The following is a 12,848-nucleotide window of genomic DNA, read 5'->3' as shown; positions in this document are numbered from 1 at the left end:
GTGATGTGAAACTCACTGGAGCAGTGTTGTATGGCAGTGGCCCCGGTGACTGTGGTGGTGCCATAGAAAGGGCAGGCGAGGCAGTAGGAGCGGCCGTGGTCGGGTTGGTAGTAGTCTCTGGGGCAGGGGTAGCAGGGGACCAACCCTGTTCTAGAGAAATGACCTGCCAAACAAGGAACTGGGGGGGAAGGGGAGAGGGGAGACAGTTAGTCAGTGTCACACATGAAAGTAAGCTCAGTAATCATATTTTTATGCATAGTAAGTGAGTTCAGTCATAATAGTAATTGAGTTCAGTCACAGTGTCATGTCTGTGATTTCGCCTCCCCTCTTTTATTCTATTTAACTAGGCAAGTCAGTCAGTTAATAACAAATTCTTATTTACAATGACGGCCTTCCCCGGCCAAACCTACCCCGGCCAAACGCTGGGGCAATTGTGCGCCGCCCTATGGGCCCCCCGATCACGGCCGGATGTGTTTCAGCCTGGATTCGAACCAGGGACTGTAGTGACGCCTCTTACACTGAGATGCAGTACCTTAGACCGCTGCCTCTTCACAGGGTCAGTGGTGTGTTCAGAGTCTGAGTACTGTATAGTTTCTGTCTCTCTCTCTCTAACTCACCTCCACACTCAGACATCTCCCTTGCCCCGCTGGTGACGGTGGAGGTCTCATCCGGACAGACCAGACACTCTCTGGACCCAAACCCAGGCTGGTAGTGCCCCAGTGGGCACGACTCACACGTCTCCAGCCCGTTCACAGAGTAACCTCCAGGCCTGCACTGCTCTGAAAACACACACAGAAACACATACACTATAAACATATCACAGTAAAGAGGTCATTGAGTTTTTGCCTTCAGGATATTGTAGAAATGGTGCCACCTGCTCATGATGAATAGAGTTGATGATACAGTATTTTAGGACCCAACATTTTTCCTGGTCAGTTCTGACAAGGTACTGAGACCCAGTTTTTTTTCCCAAGTCAGATCACTTGGTCAGAAAAACTCCAGGCCTATGTACAGTATAACAAATATATGAGGACCTTGTACATGTCTTTTACCTCGGGAGGGTTACAGCATTTACCTCTGGACGGTTACAGTGTTTTACCTCTGGAGGGTTACAGTGTTTTACCTCTGGAGGGTTACAAAGTTTTACCTCTGGAGGGTTACAGCATTTAGCTCTGGAGGGTTACAATGTTTTACCCCTGGAGGGTTACAAAGTTTTACCTCTGGAGGGTTACAGTGTTTTACATCTGGAGGGTTACAGCATTTACTTCTGGAGGGTTACAGTGTTTTACCTCTGGAGGGTTACAGCATTTTCCTCTGGAAGGTTAGGTTTACAATGTTTTTACCCCTGGAGGGTTACAGCATTTACCTCTGGAGGGTTACAATGTTTTACCTCTGGAGGGTTACAGTGTTTTACATCTGGAGGGTTACAGCATTTCTGGACAGTGTTTACTCTGGAGGGTTACAGTGTTTTACCTCTGGAGGGTTACGTTTTACCTCTGTGTTTTACATCTGGAGGGTTACAGCATTTTTACCTCTGGAGGGTTACAGTGTTTTACCTCTGGAGGGTTACAGTGTTTTACCTCTGGAGGGTTACAGCATTTACCTCTGGAAGGTTACAGTGCTTTACCTCTGGAGGGTTACAGTGTTTTACCTCTGGAGGGTTACAATGTTTTACCTCTGGAGGGTTACAGCATTTACCTCTGGAAGGTTACAGTGCTTTACCTCTGGAGGGTTACAGTGTTTTACCTCCGGAGGGTTACATTGTTTTACCTCTGGAGGGTTACAATGTTTTACCCTGGAGGGTTACAGTTTTCCTCTGGAAGGTTACAGTGTTTTACCTCTGGAGGTGTTTTACAGTGTTTTTACCTCTGGAGGGTTACAATGTTTTACCCCTGGAGGGTTACAGCATTTACCTCTGGACAGGTTTTACCTCTGGAGTTACAGTGTTTACCTCTGTTTTGTTTTACCTCTGGAGGGTTACAGTGTTTTACCTCCGGAGGGTTACATTGTTTTACCTCCGGAGGGTTAAAATGTTTTACCCCTGGAGGGTTACAGTGTTTTACCTCTGGAGGATTACAGTGTTATACGTACCTCTGGAGGGTTAACATGTTTTACTTCTGGAGGGTTACAGTGTTTTTCTTCTGGAGGGTTACATTGTTTTTACCTCCAGAGGGTTAAAATGTTTTACCCCTGGAGGGTTACATTGTTCTTTCTCTGGAGGGTTACAGTGCTTTACCTTTGCACTGGTCCTGGCTGCGTGCGTGGAGGTAGGCTGTGGAGGATCCATCAGGACAGGTCTTACACTCCATCTGACCCTCCTGTTCCTGGAAGGACCCCAGCCAGCAGCTCTCACACTCTGCATACTCCAGGGAGTAGTAGGTTCCCACTGGACACTGGACTGGAACACACAGAATACATAACCACATATAATCAGCTACATTACCACACATAACCAGAAATATTTACACATTACCACACATATTTACACATTACCACACATAACCAGACATATTTACACATTACCACACATAGCCAGACATATTTACACATTACCACACATAACCAGACATATTTACACATTACCACACATTGCCAGACATATTTACACATTACCACACATAACCAGACATATTTACACATTGGCACACATAGCCAGACATATTTACACATTGCCACACATAGCCAGACATATTTACACATTACCACACATAGCCAGACATATTTACACAGTACCACACATTGCCAGACATATTTACACATTACCACACATAAATGTACATGTTTACACATTGGCACACCTAGCCAGACATATTTACACACATAGCCAGACATATTTACACACATAGCCAGACATATTTAGACATTACCACACACAGCCAGACATATTTACAGTACCACACATAGCCAGACATATTTACATATTTACACACATAGCCAGACATATTTACACATTACCACACATAGCCAGACATATTTACACATTACCACACATAGCCAGACATATTTACACATTACCACACATAGCCAGACATATTTACACATTACCACACATAACTAGAGAATAGTAGATCCCCACCTGGACACTGGACTGAGGCACACAGCAACCCATATGGACACTCATCCGTTAATTAATTCATCCATCCATCCATCAATCCATTAATTCATTCATTAATACTCTATGTGGACACTGTGAACCTGGAGACCATGCTAAAGATATATACTGTTACTGTGTGTATCTCATGGCCCACTACTCACCACACATCCTCCCCTTCAGTACAGACCCAGGTCGGCAGAACAGAGAGGCCCTCTTGCTCTCCAGGGACTTGGGGTCAGCCACCACAATCATCTCCGAAGACACGTGATATGAAGACAGAGGCTGCTTGGCCAGCGTCCGCTTCAGCCGATTGGTCAGCTGCTCCAGGGTCCGCAACAGGCGCTTCTGATTGGCTACCTCCACTGAGTCATTCCTGGACGAGGGCAACGGGATGCTTGCTGGGAGAATGGGCACAGCTCAAAGGACGGGACTCGAACGACAACAACAACACTCAATTCTAAATTCGTCCCGACTCCCCTCTAGGCCAGGGCTATTCAATGGCTATGCAATTCCGACCCTCTAAGGTCAAATTATCTGGTAGTTAAATGATCAATTAACGTAGTTGATTGGCCAAAGACTTCACTCCCAGACTCCCATAATGAATATAATTGTCAATCAATCAATCGTCTACCCTGGTCTGAAACAACTTTATTTGATGCCAAGTGCTTCCCAATGGGCAGAAAAGTGTAAGTCCATCAGGCATTATGTGAGCACATCCAAAGAAACTTGCCAGGTGCAAAATATACCGGCATACTGTCATATGCTTAGTAACATGAACATGAGTGTGTTCACACGGGTATGATGCCAGTCCCACCACCATAGCTACCTGTGATGTTGAAGAAGATCTGTATCTTTTGGTCTCTGGTGGGGCCGGCGATCTTACGGTGCCTCTTGGCGCGGTAATGGGAGGTTCCCGTCCTGCCGGTACCGTCCTGTTGCATAGGAGTTCTCTGGCTGTCCGTGGCAAAGCCTGTATCAAAGTAGGCATAGTCCTGACCACTCTGGGGTCTCCAGTTACTGCCCCATCCTCCTGGACCTGAGAGACAGGAGGCAGAGGGTAGACAGAGGGTAGACAGAGGGGAGACAGAGGGGAGGCATAGGGGAGACAGAGGGGAGACAGAGGGGAGGCAGAGGGGAGACAGAGGGGAGACAGGGGGGAGGCAGAGGGGAGACAAAGGGGAGACAAAGGGGAGGCATAGGGGAGACAGAGGGGAGACAAAGGGGAGGCAGAGGAGAGGCAGAGGGGAGACAGATGGGAGGCAGAGGGGAGACAGAGGGGAGGCAGAGGGGAGGCAGAGGAGAGGCATAGGGGAGACAGAGGGGAGACAAAGGGGAGGCAGAGGGGAGACAGAGGGGAGGCAGAGGGGAGATAGAGGGGAGGCAGAGGGGAGACAGAGGGGAGATAGAGGGAGGCAGAGGGGAGGCAGAGGGGAGACAGAGGGGAGACAGAGGGGAGACAGAGGGGAGGCAGAGGGGAGACAGATGGGAGACAGAGGGGAGGCAGAGGGGAGACAGATGGGAGGCAGAGGGGGGCAGAGGGGAGACAGATGGGAGGCAGAGGGGAGGCAGAGGGGAGACAGATGGGAGGCAGAGGGGAGGCAGAGGGGAGACAGAGGGGAGACAGAGGGGAGACAGAGGGGAGGCAGAGGGGAGACAGAGGGGAGGCAGAGGGGAGACAGAGGGGAGACAGAGGGGAGACAGAGGGGAGACAGATGGGAGACAGAGGGGAGGCAGAGGGGAGACAGAGGGGAGACAGAGGGGAGGCAGAGGGGAGGCAGAGGGGAGACAGAGGGGAGACAGATGGGAGGCAGAGGGGAGGCAGAGGGGAGACAGATGGGAGGCAGAGGGGAGGCAGAGGGGAGACAGAGGGGAGGCAGAGGGGAGGCAGAGGGGAGACAGAGGGGAGGCAGAGGGGAGACAGATGGGAGACAGAGGGGAGGCAGAGGGGAGACAGAGGGGAGACAGAGGGGAGACAGAGGGGAGACAGAGGGGAGGCAGAGGGGAGGCAGAGGGGAGACAGAGGGGAGGCAGAGGGGAGGCAGAGGGGAGACAGATGGGAGGCAGAGGGGAGGCAGAGGGGAGACAGAGGGGAGGCAGAGGGGAGACAGAGGGGAGGCAGAGGGGAGACAGAGGGGAGACAGAGGGGAGGCAGAGGGAGACAGAGGGGAGACAGAGGGGAGACAGAGGGGAGGCAGAGGGGAGGCAGAGGGGAGGCAGAGGGGAGACAGATGGGAGGCAGAGGGGAGGCAGAGGGGAGACAGAGGGGAGGCAGAGGGGAGACAGAGGGGAGGCAGAGGGGAGACAGAGGGGAGACAGAGGGGAGACAGAGGGGAGACAAAGGAGGCAGAGGGGAGACAGAGGGGAGACAGAGGGAGACAAAGGAGGCAGAGGGGAGACAGATGGGAGGCAGAGGGGAGGCAGAGGGGAGACAGATGGGAGGCAGGGGGAGGCAGAGGGGAGACAGAGGGGAGACAAAGGGGAGGCAGAGGGGAGGCAGAGGGGAGACAGATGGGAGCCAGAGGGTAGACAGAGGGGAGACAGAGGGGAGACAGAGGGGAGGCAGAGGGGAGACAGAGGGGAGACAGAGGGGAGACAGAGGGGAGACAGATGGGAGGCAGAGGGGAGGCAGAGGGGAGACAGAGGGGAGACAGGGGAGGCAGAGGGGAGACATATGGGAGGCAGAGGGGAGGCAGAGGGGAGACAGAGGGGAGTTAAAGGGGAGGCAGAGGGGAGACAGGGGGAGGCAGAGGGGAGACATATGGGAGGCAGAGGGGAGGCAGAGGGGAGACAGAGGGGAGACAAAGGGGAGGCAGAGGGGAGGCAGAGGGGAGGCAGAGGGGAGACAGATGGGAGGCAGAGGGGAGGCAGAGGGGAGACAGAGGGGAGACAGAGGGGAGGCAGAGGGGAGACAGATGGGAGGCAGAGGGGAGGCAGAGGGGAGACAGAGGGGAGACAGAGGGGAGGCAGAGGGGAGACAGATGGGAGACAGATGGGAGGCAGAGGGGAGACAGAGGGAAAGAAGAGGGGAGGGGTAGGGAGAGGGGGAGGGCAAGGGGGGTTGGGAGAGCGGAGAGAGAGGGAGAGAGGGGAAGGGGTGAAGGAAGAGAGGGGGTGGGTTATAGGGCAAATACATTCATGTCGAGGCTCTACTGCTTGTACAGTACAATTTTATAGTTGGGGCAAGGAGTTTTTACAGGCAACATGACCTGTCCAGGAATAAAACATCTGGGCCATTCGTATAACCTATAACAAGGTCACATGATCACATGGACAGGGAAAACTCCTGGCCCAATAGTAATTGAAAAGGTCTTACCGATGGCGAATCCATTCTCATAGTCGTAGTTGTACTCCAGACAGTGGCCCTGTGACATCACATCTAACTTGCAGGCAACATCATCATTACTGCAGATAGTCGGGAGCTATGGATACAGTTGATGTATTGTGTGTGTTGAGAGAGTGTGTGTGTGTGTGTGTGTGTGTGTGTGTGTGTGTGTGTGTGTGTGTGTGTGTGTGTGTGTGTGTGTGTGTGTGTGTGTGTGGAAATGTATTGTGTGTGTGTGTGTGTGTGTGGTGTGTGTGTGTGTGTACTCCTGTGTTCTCACCATGTCTCCTAGTTTAGTGCTGAACTCCCCGGTGAAGGACTTGACCAGATCCAGGTCATCACAGCGAGAGGCTTTGAACAGCATCTCAAAGGGCTTAATCCCATGGTTGGCAATACGGTTCACTGAGATAGAGGGACAGGACATACAGACATGCACACACATGATTTCATTTCAATGATGAATAGCATGCATGTACAGCTACTGTAACTGTAATATAAGAGGTGGCAAGAGAGGATGCGACTAAATACAAAGTGTTTTTATCACTGGTACTATTTTCACAATCATGTGGTGAACCTTCAAAACTCTTTGTACAAAACTCCAAACTGGTAACACTAGTAAACCAGCCAGTCTTACATTTAAAACCTTTCATTGTGCATTCCTTTTGTTTTACGACATCTTAACCCCAAATAAAAGTTTACTGTGAAATTGAATGAGTACGTTGGTTTAATCACCAAAACACAATATAATGACATCTTCCATATTAAGTCATTTTAACGACCAGTTAATCCAATAGCAAATTTAAGAAACATGATTCAAAATTGCCCTTTAATGTAGTTTGCAACAGTACTGTAAATTACAATACATGACACTGTTTTCACATTAGGCACGACCCATTCAAATTGATCAATTTATAGGTGTGATCATTGAAGACATCTTTCACAATGTGATCAAATTAAAGAAATGAAAGAAACATAATGTTTAGCAGCCACTAGTTTGCATTAAGTCACTCTTAAGCCGTTGGCCATATGTTCTCAGCGAAATCGCAGTAAATGTCCTCATTGGTCATACATTAGCTTCTCATTGACATCACAGTAAATATCCTCATTGTTCATGCACCTGGGGATCAACCATTCGGCACGGTGAATCCAAGCCTGACATTCTGTAGGTATGACATCGTTGCATATCTCATCCATGGCCTGAAGTGGGGTGATACGCTCATCGGGATGGCAATCATACATCTTAAGAGTTTTGAAACAATGAGTTTTGTACTGAGTTGTGAAAATTGCACCAAAGTGATGAGAAAAAAAACAGCCAAAGAAAATGTACTGCAGGTGTCTGTCCCAAATGGCAGCCATACCCAAAGACCAGGGTTCAAAGTAGTGCACTATATAGTGAACAGGGTTCCATTTGGGATGCAGCCTATGACTAAGGTCACTCACAGGAGCAGTCGGGTCTGTCGGGCGAGTGTGGCGGCTCCCACACTCCGTTGTTAGCACAGAAGTAGCTGTGGACGTCCTGCCGTGTGAAGCTGTATCCGTCTTTACAGTACAGAGTACAGTTGACCCCGTCCTCCTCTTCTGAACAGGAGAACTCCCCATTCACTGGGACGAAGGGCTGTTCACATGTGGACCCTGGAATATAACAGAGACACGCAGAGCTTCATCGGCAATGTAGTTATGGGGCTGGCTGAATTCTATTAAATAAAAGACAAATTGTATTTATTTTGTGTGCACCCAGTCTCTACATTGATAGGTAATGTAGTACAATATGGAGAAAGGAAAGTGGATATCAAATGTGAAGTACAGAACCAAACAGTTGATTTGAGATGTCATCCTATTCCAAAATAGTGAAGCTCTGCTTCAACCAAATAAAAACATACGTTAAATATGACATAAATACATGAACATTGAAACAAATCCCGTAGTTGAATGAAGATCTAAGTGCTTGTGGTGTACAGGCCTACCTTGTAAAGCCACAACACAGCAAAGATAGAGATGTACAGAGTAAACTAGTAATCTCTAGAATACTCTGGTCATCTCTAGTAAACTCTGGTCATTTCTAGTATACTCTAGAATACATTGGTCGTCTCTAGTAAACTGGTTAACTCTAGTATACTCTAGTATACTCTAGAATATATTGGTCATCTCTAGTGAACTCTGGTCAAATCTAGTATACTCTAGTAAAGTCTGGTCAACTCTGGTTAACGAGCAAATTCTAGTAAACTCTGGTCAATGCTAGTCTACTCTGGTCAGCTCTAGTCTACTCTGGTCAGCTCTAGTCTACTCTGGTCAGCTCTAGTCTACTCTGGTCAACTCTAGTCAACTCTGGTCAACTCTGGTCAACTCTGGTCAACTCTGGTCTACTCTGGTCAGCTCAAGTCTACTCTGGTCAGCTCTAGTCTACTCTGGTCAGCTCTAGTCTACTCTGGTCAACTCTGGTCAACTCTAGTCTACTCTAGTCAGCTCTAGTCTACTCTGGTCAACTCTGGTCAACTCTAGTCTACTCTGGTCAGCTCTAGTCTACTCTGGTCAGCTCTAGTCTACTCTGGTCAACTCTGGTCAACTCTAGTCTACTCTGGTCAGCTCTAGTCTACTCTGGTCAGCTCTAGTCTACTCTGGTCAGCTCTGGTCAACTCTAGTCTACTCTGGTAAGCTCTAGTCTACTCTGGTCAACTCTGGTCAACTCTAGTCTACTCTGGTCAGCTCTAGTCTACTCTGGTCAACTCTGGTCAACTCTAGTCTACTCTGGTCAACTCTAGTCTACTCTGGTCAGCTCTAGTCTACTCTGGTCAACTCTAGTCTACTCTGGTCAGCTCTACTCTACTCTGGTCAACTCTGGTCAACTCTAGTCTACTCTGGTCAACTCTAGTCTACTCTGGTCAACTCTAGTCTACTCTAGTCTACTCTGGTCATCTCTACTATGCTCTAGTAAACTCTAGTAAACTCCTTCCTTTTACCCTGTACAGTGATGGTGAGGTGGCAGGTGCGGTTGTTGCCTGCCTGATCCGTAGCTGTGTAGCTCACCACCGTCTCTCCAACAGGGAATAGAGAGCCTGGTGTGTGCGTGGTGGACACACTCAGACGCCCACCTGAGAATGGTACACAACACACAAAAACAATAACTAACACTTATATATGATCTTGCAGACCGTCTCTGGGATATTAAAGCAGAGACAAACTCTGTACCAACTATGTACTTTGGTTTTCTTATCCCTCGTTTGGATCATGGGTTTAAATCCCTGGTTTAACCCTCGAAGGTCAAATGTCTTGTCATTGTCACTGCTGCTCCCGAGTGGCGCAGTGGTCTAAGGCACTGCATCTCAGTGCTAGAGGCGTCACTACAGACCTTGGTTCGATTCCAGGCTGTATCACAATCAGCCGTGATTGGGAGACCCATAGGGCGGTGCACAATTGGACCAGCGTCGTCCGAGTTAGAGTTTAGCCGGGGTAGGCCGTCATTGTAAATAAGAATTTGTTCTCAGCTGACATACCTAGTTACATAAAGGTTTAATGAAAATAAAATACAAAATAAATCATGTTTAAAAGACACCTAGATAAAGTACAGTATCATTAATAGCCCTGCAGAGTGCAGTGGTGTGTCAGTTACCATAGATGGGCAGAATGAGTCACTCTAGTCCTGGTTAACCACAACAGTTATACAAAGGCAGGGCATGTTGACACATGTTGGAACGGCTGGACTCTCTCTCAGAGCATCACATGGTATCAGAATAAATAATATCATCATCATCTGGGCAGACTGGGGGTACTTGCTACCTGTCTGGATAAATGAATAGATGGAGGGATTGATGAAGGGATGGATGGATGGATTAGAGAGAGAAAGAGAGAGAGAAAAAGACACAAAGACACAAAGACACACAGAGACACACACACACACACACACTGTCCCCAGTGGAAGCCTTGTACTACAGCAGTTTACTGATTCACCAAGTCAAGGGCTTGATGATTAGTAGACAAGTTGAATCATGTGTGCTAGTTCTGGAATAGATCAAATACATGGAACTGCTGGGGGCCCAGAGGAGAGGATTGAGAACCATTGGTCTAACACAGACACAGCAGAGTAGAGGTGAACCACTGGTCTAACAAACACAGTAGAGTAGAGGTGAACCACTGGTCTAACACAGACACAGCAGAGTAGAGGTGAACCACTGGTCTAACACAGACACAGCAGAGTAGAGGTGAACCACTGGTCTAACAAACACAGTAGAGTAGAGGTGAACCACTGGTCTAACACAGACACAGCAGAGTAGAGGTGAACCACTGGTCTAACACAGACACAGCAGAGTAGAGGTGAACCACTGGTCTAACAAACACAGTAGAGTAGAGGTGAACCACTGGTCTAACACAGACACAGCAGAGTAGAGGTGAACCACTGGTCTAACACAGACACAGCAGAGTAGAGGTGAACCACTGGTCTAACACAGACACAGCAGAGTAGAGGTGAACCACTGGTCTAACACAGACACAGCAGAGTAGAGGTGAACCACTGGTCTAACAAACACAGTAGAGTAGAGGTGAACCACTGATCTAGACACAGACACAGTAGAGTAGAGGTGAACCACTGGTCTAACAAACACAGTAGAGTAGAGGTGAACCACTGATCTAGACACAGACACAGCAGAGTAGAGGTGAACCACTGGTCTAACAAACACAGTAGAGTAGAGGTGAACCACTGATCTAGACACAGACACAGCAGAGTAGAGGTGAACCACTGGTCTAACAAACACAGTAGAGTAGAGGTGAACCACTGGTCTAGACACAGACACAGCAGAGTAGAGGTGAACCACTGATCTAGACACAGACACAGCAGAGTAGAGGTGAACCACTGGTCTAACAAACACAGTAGAGTAGAGGTGAACCACTGATTTAGACAGACACAGCAGAGTAGAGTAGAACCACTGATCTAGACACAGACACAGTAGAGTAGAGGTGAAGCACTGGTCTAGACACAGACATAGTAGAGTAGAGGAGAACCACTGATCTAGACACAGACACAGCAGAGTAGAGGTGAACCACTGGTCTAACAAACACAGTAGAGTAGAGTAGAACCACTGGTCTAGACACAGACACAGTAGAGTAGTGGAGAGTCACTGGTCTAACAGACACAGTAGAGTAGAGGTGAACCACTGGTCTAGACACAGTAGAGTAGAACCACTGGTCTAGACAAAGTAGAGTAGAACCACTGGTCTAGACACAGACACAGTAGAGTAGAGGAGAACCACTGATCTAGACACAGTAGAGTAGAACCACTGGTCTAGATACAGTCACAGTAGAGTATAGGAGAACCACTGGTCTAGACACAGACACAGTTGAGTAGAGTAGAACCACTGATCTAACAGACACAGTAGAGTAGAGGAGAACCACTGGTCTAACAGACACAGTGGAGTAGAGGTGAACCACTGGTCTAGACACAGTAGAGTAGAGGTGAACCACTGGTCTAGACACAGACACAGTAGAGTAGAGGAGAACCACTGGTCTAGACACAGACACAGTAGAGTAGAGGTGAACCACTGGTCTAGACAGACACAGTAGAGTAGAGGAACCACTGGTCTAGACACAGACACAGTAGAGTAGAACCACTGGTCTAGACAGACACAGTAGAGTAGAAGAACCACTGGTCTAGACACAGACACAGTAGAGTAGAGGACACAGTAGAACCACTGGTCTAACAGACACAGTAGAGTAGAGGTGAACCACTGGTCTAGACACAGTAGAGTAGAGGAGACCACTGGTCTAGACACAGACACAGTAGAGTAGAGGAGAACCACTGGTCTAGACACAGACACAGTAGAGTAGAGGAGAACCACTGGTCTAGACACAGACACAGTAGAGTAGAGGAGAACCACTGGTCTAGACACAGACACAGTAGAGTAGAGGAGAACCACTGATCTAGACACAGTAGAGTAGAACCACTGGTCTAGACACAGACACAGTAGAGTAGAGGAGAACCACTGGTCTAGACACAGACAGAGTAGAGTAGAGGAGAACCACTGATCTAGATACAGACACAGTAGAGTATAGTAAAACCACTGATCTAGACACAGACACAGTAGAGTAGAGTAGAACCACTGGTCTAGACACAGTAGAGTAGAGTAGAACCACTGGTCTAGACACAGACACAGTAGAGTAGAACCACTGATCTCAACACAGACACAGTAGAGTAGAGTAGAACCACTGGTCTAGACACAGTAGAGTAGAGTAGAACCACTGGTCTAGACACAGTAGAGTAGAGTAGAACCACTGGTCTAGACACAGTCGAGTATAGTAGAACCACTGGAATAGACACAGTAGAGTAGAAGTGAACCACTGATCTAGACACAGACACAGTAGAGTAGAACCACTGATCTAGACACAGACACAGTAGAGTAGAACCACTGTTCTAGACACAGGCACAGTTGAGTAGAGGAAAACCAC

At 48.4% G+C, this 12,848-nt stretch overlaps 1 protein-coding gene across 6 annotated transcripts in view; it reads right to left on the bottom strand.

Moving 5' to 3' along the window:
- The window catches only part of LOC118369174 (sushi, von Willebrand factor type A, EGF and pentraxin domain-containing protein 1-like), a 173,158-nt gene that overhangs the window by 52,363 nt on the left and 107,947 nt on the right, over positions 1-12,848 (bottom strand). For all 6 annotated transcript variants that reach the window (XM_052497342.1, XM_052497343.1, XM_052497346.1 and 3 more), the window contains exons 11-19: positions 9,374-9,505; positions 7,857-8,048; positions 6,697-6,818; positions 6,408-6,513; positions 3,921-4,130; positions 3,256-3,492; positions 2,237-2,398; positions 618-779; positions 17-178 (exon numbers count right to left, since the gene is read on the bottom strand). In XM_052497342.1, the coding sequence (XP_052353302.1) occupies positions 17-178; positions 618-779; positions 2,237-2,398; positions 3,256-3,492; positions 3,921-4,130; positions 6,408-6,513; positions 6,697-6,818; positions 7,857-8,048; positions 9,374-9,505 (1,485 nt within the window). The remainder of the gene's footprint in view (positions 1-16; positions 179-617; positions 780-2,236; positions 2,399-3,255; positions 3,493-3,920; positions 4,131-6,407; positions 6,514-6,696; positions 6,819-7,856; positions 8,049-9,373; positions 9,506-12,848) is intronic.

This window comes from Oncorhynchus keta, chromosome 35, assembly GCF_023373465.1.
Source record: "Oncorhynchus keta strain PuntledgeMale-10-30-2019 chromosome 35, Oket_V2, whole genome shotgun sequence".
In the NCBI taxonomy this organism is placed as follows: domain Eukaryota; kingdom Metazoa; phylum Chordata; class Actinopteri; order Salmoniformes; family Salmonidae; genus Oncorhynchus; species Oncorhynchus keta.
Note: the sequence above shows the minus strand (reverse complement) of the source record. Positions and strands in the feature narration are given on the sequence as shown.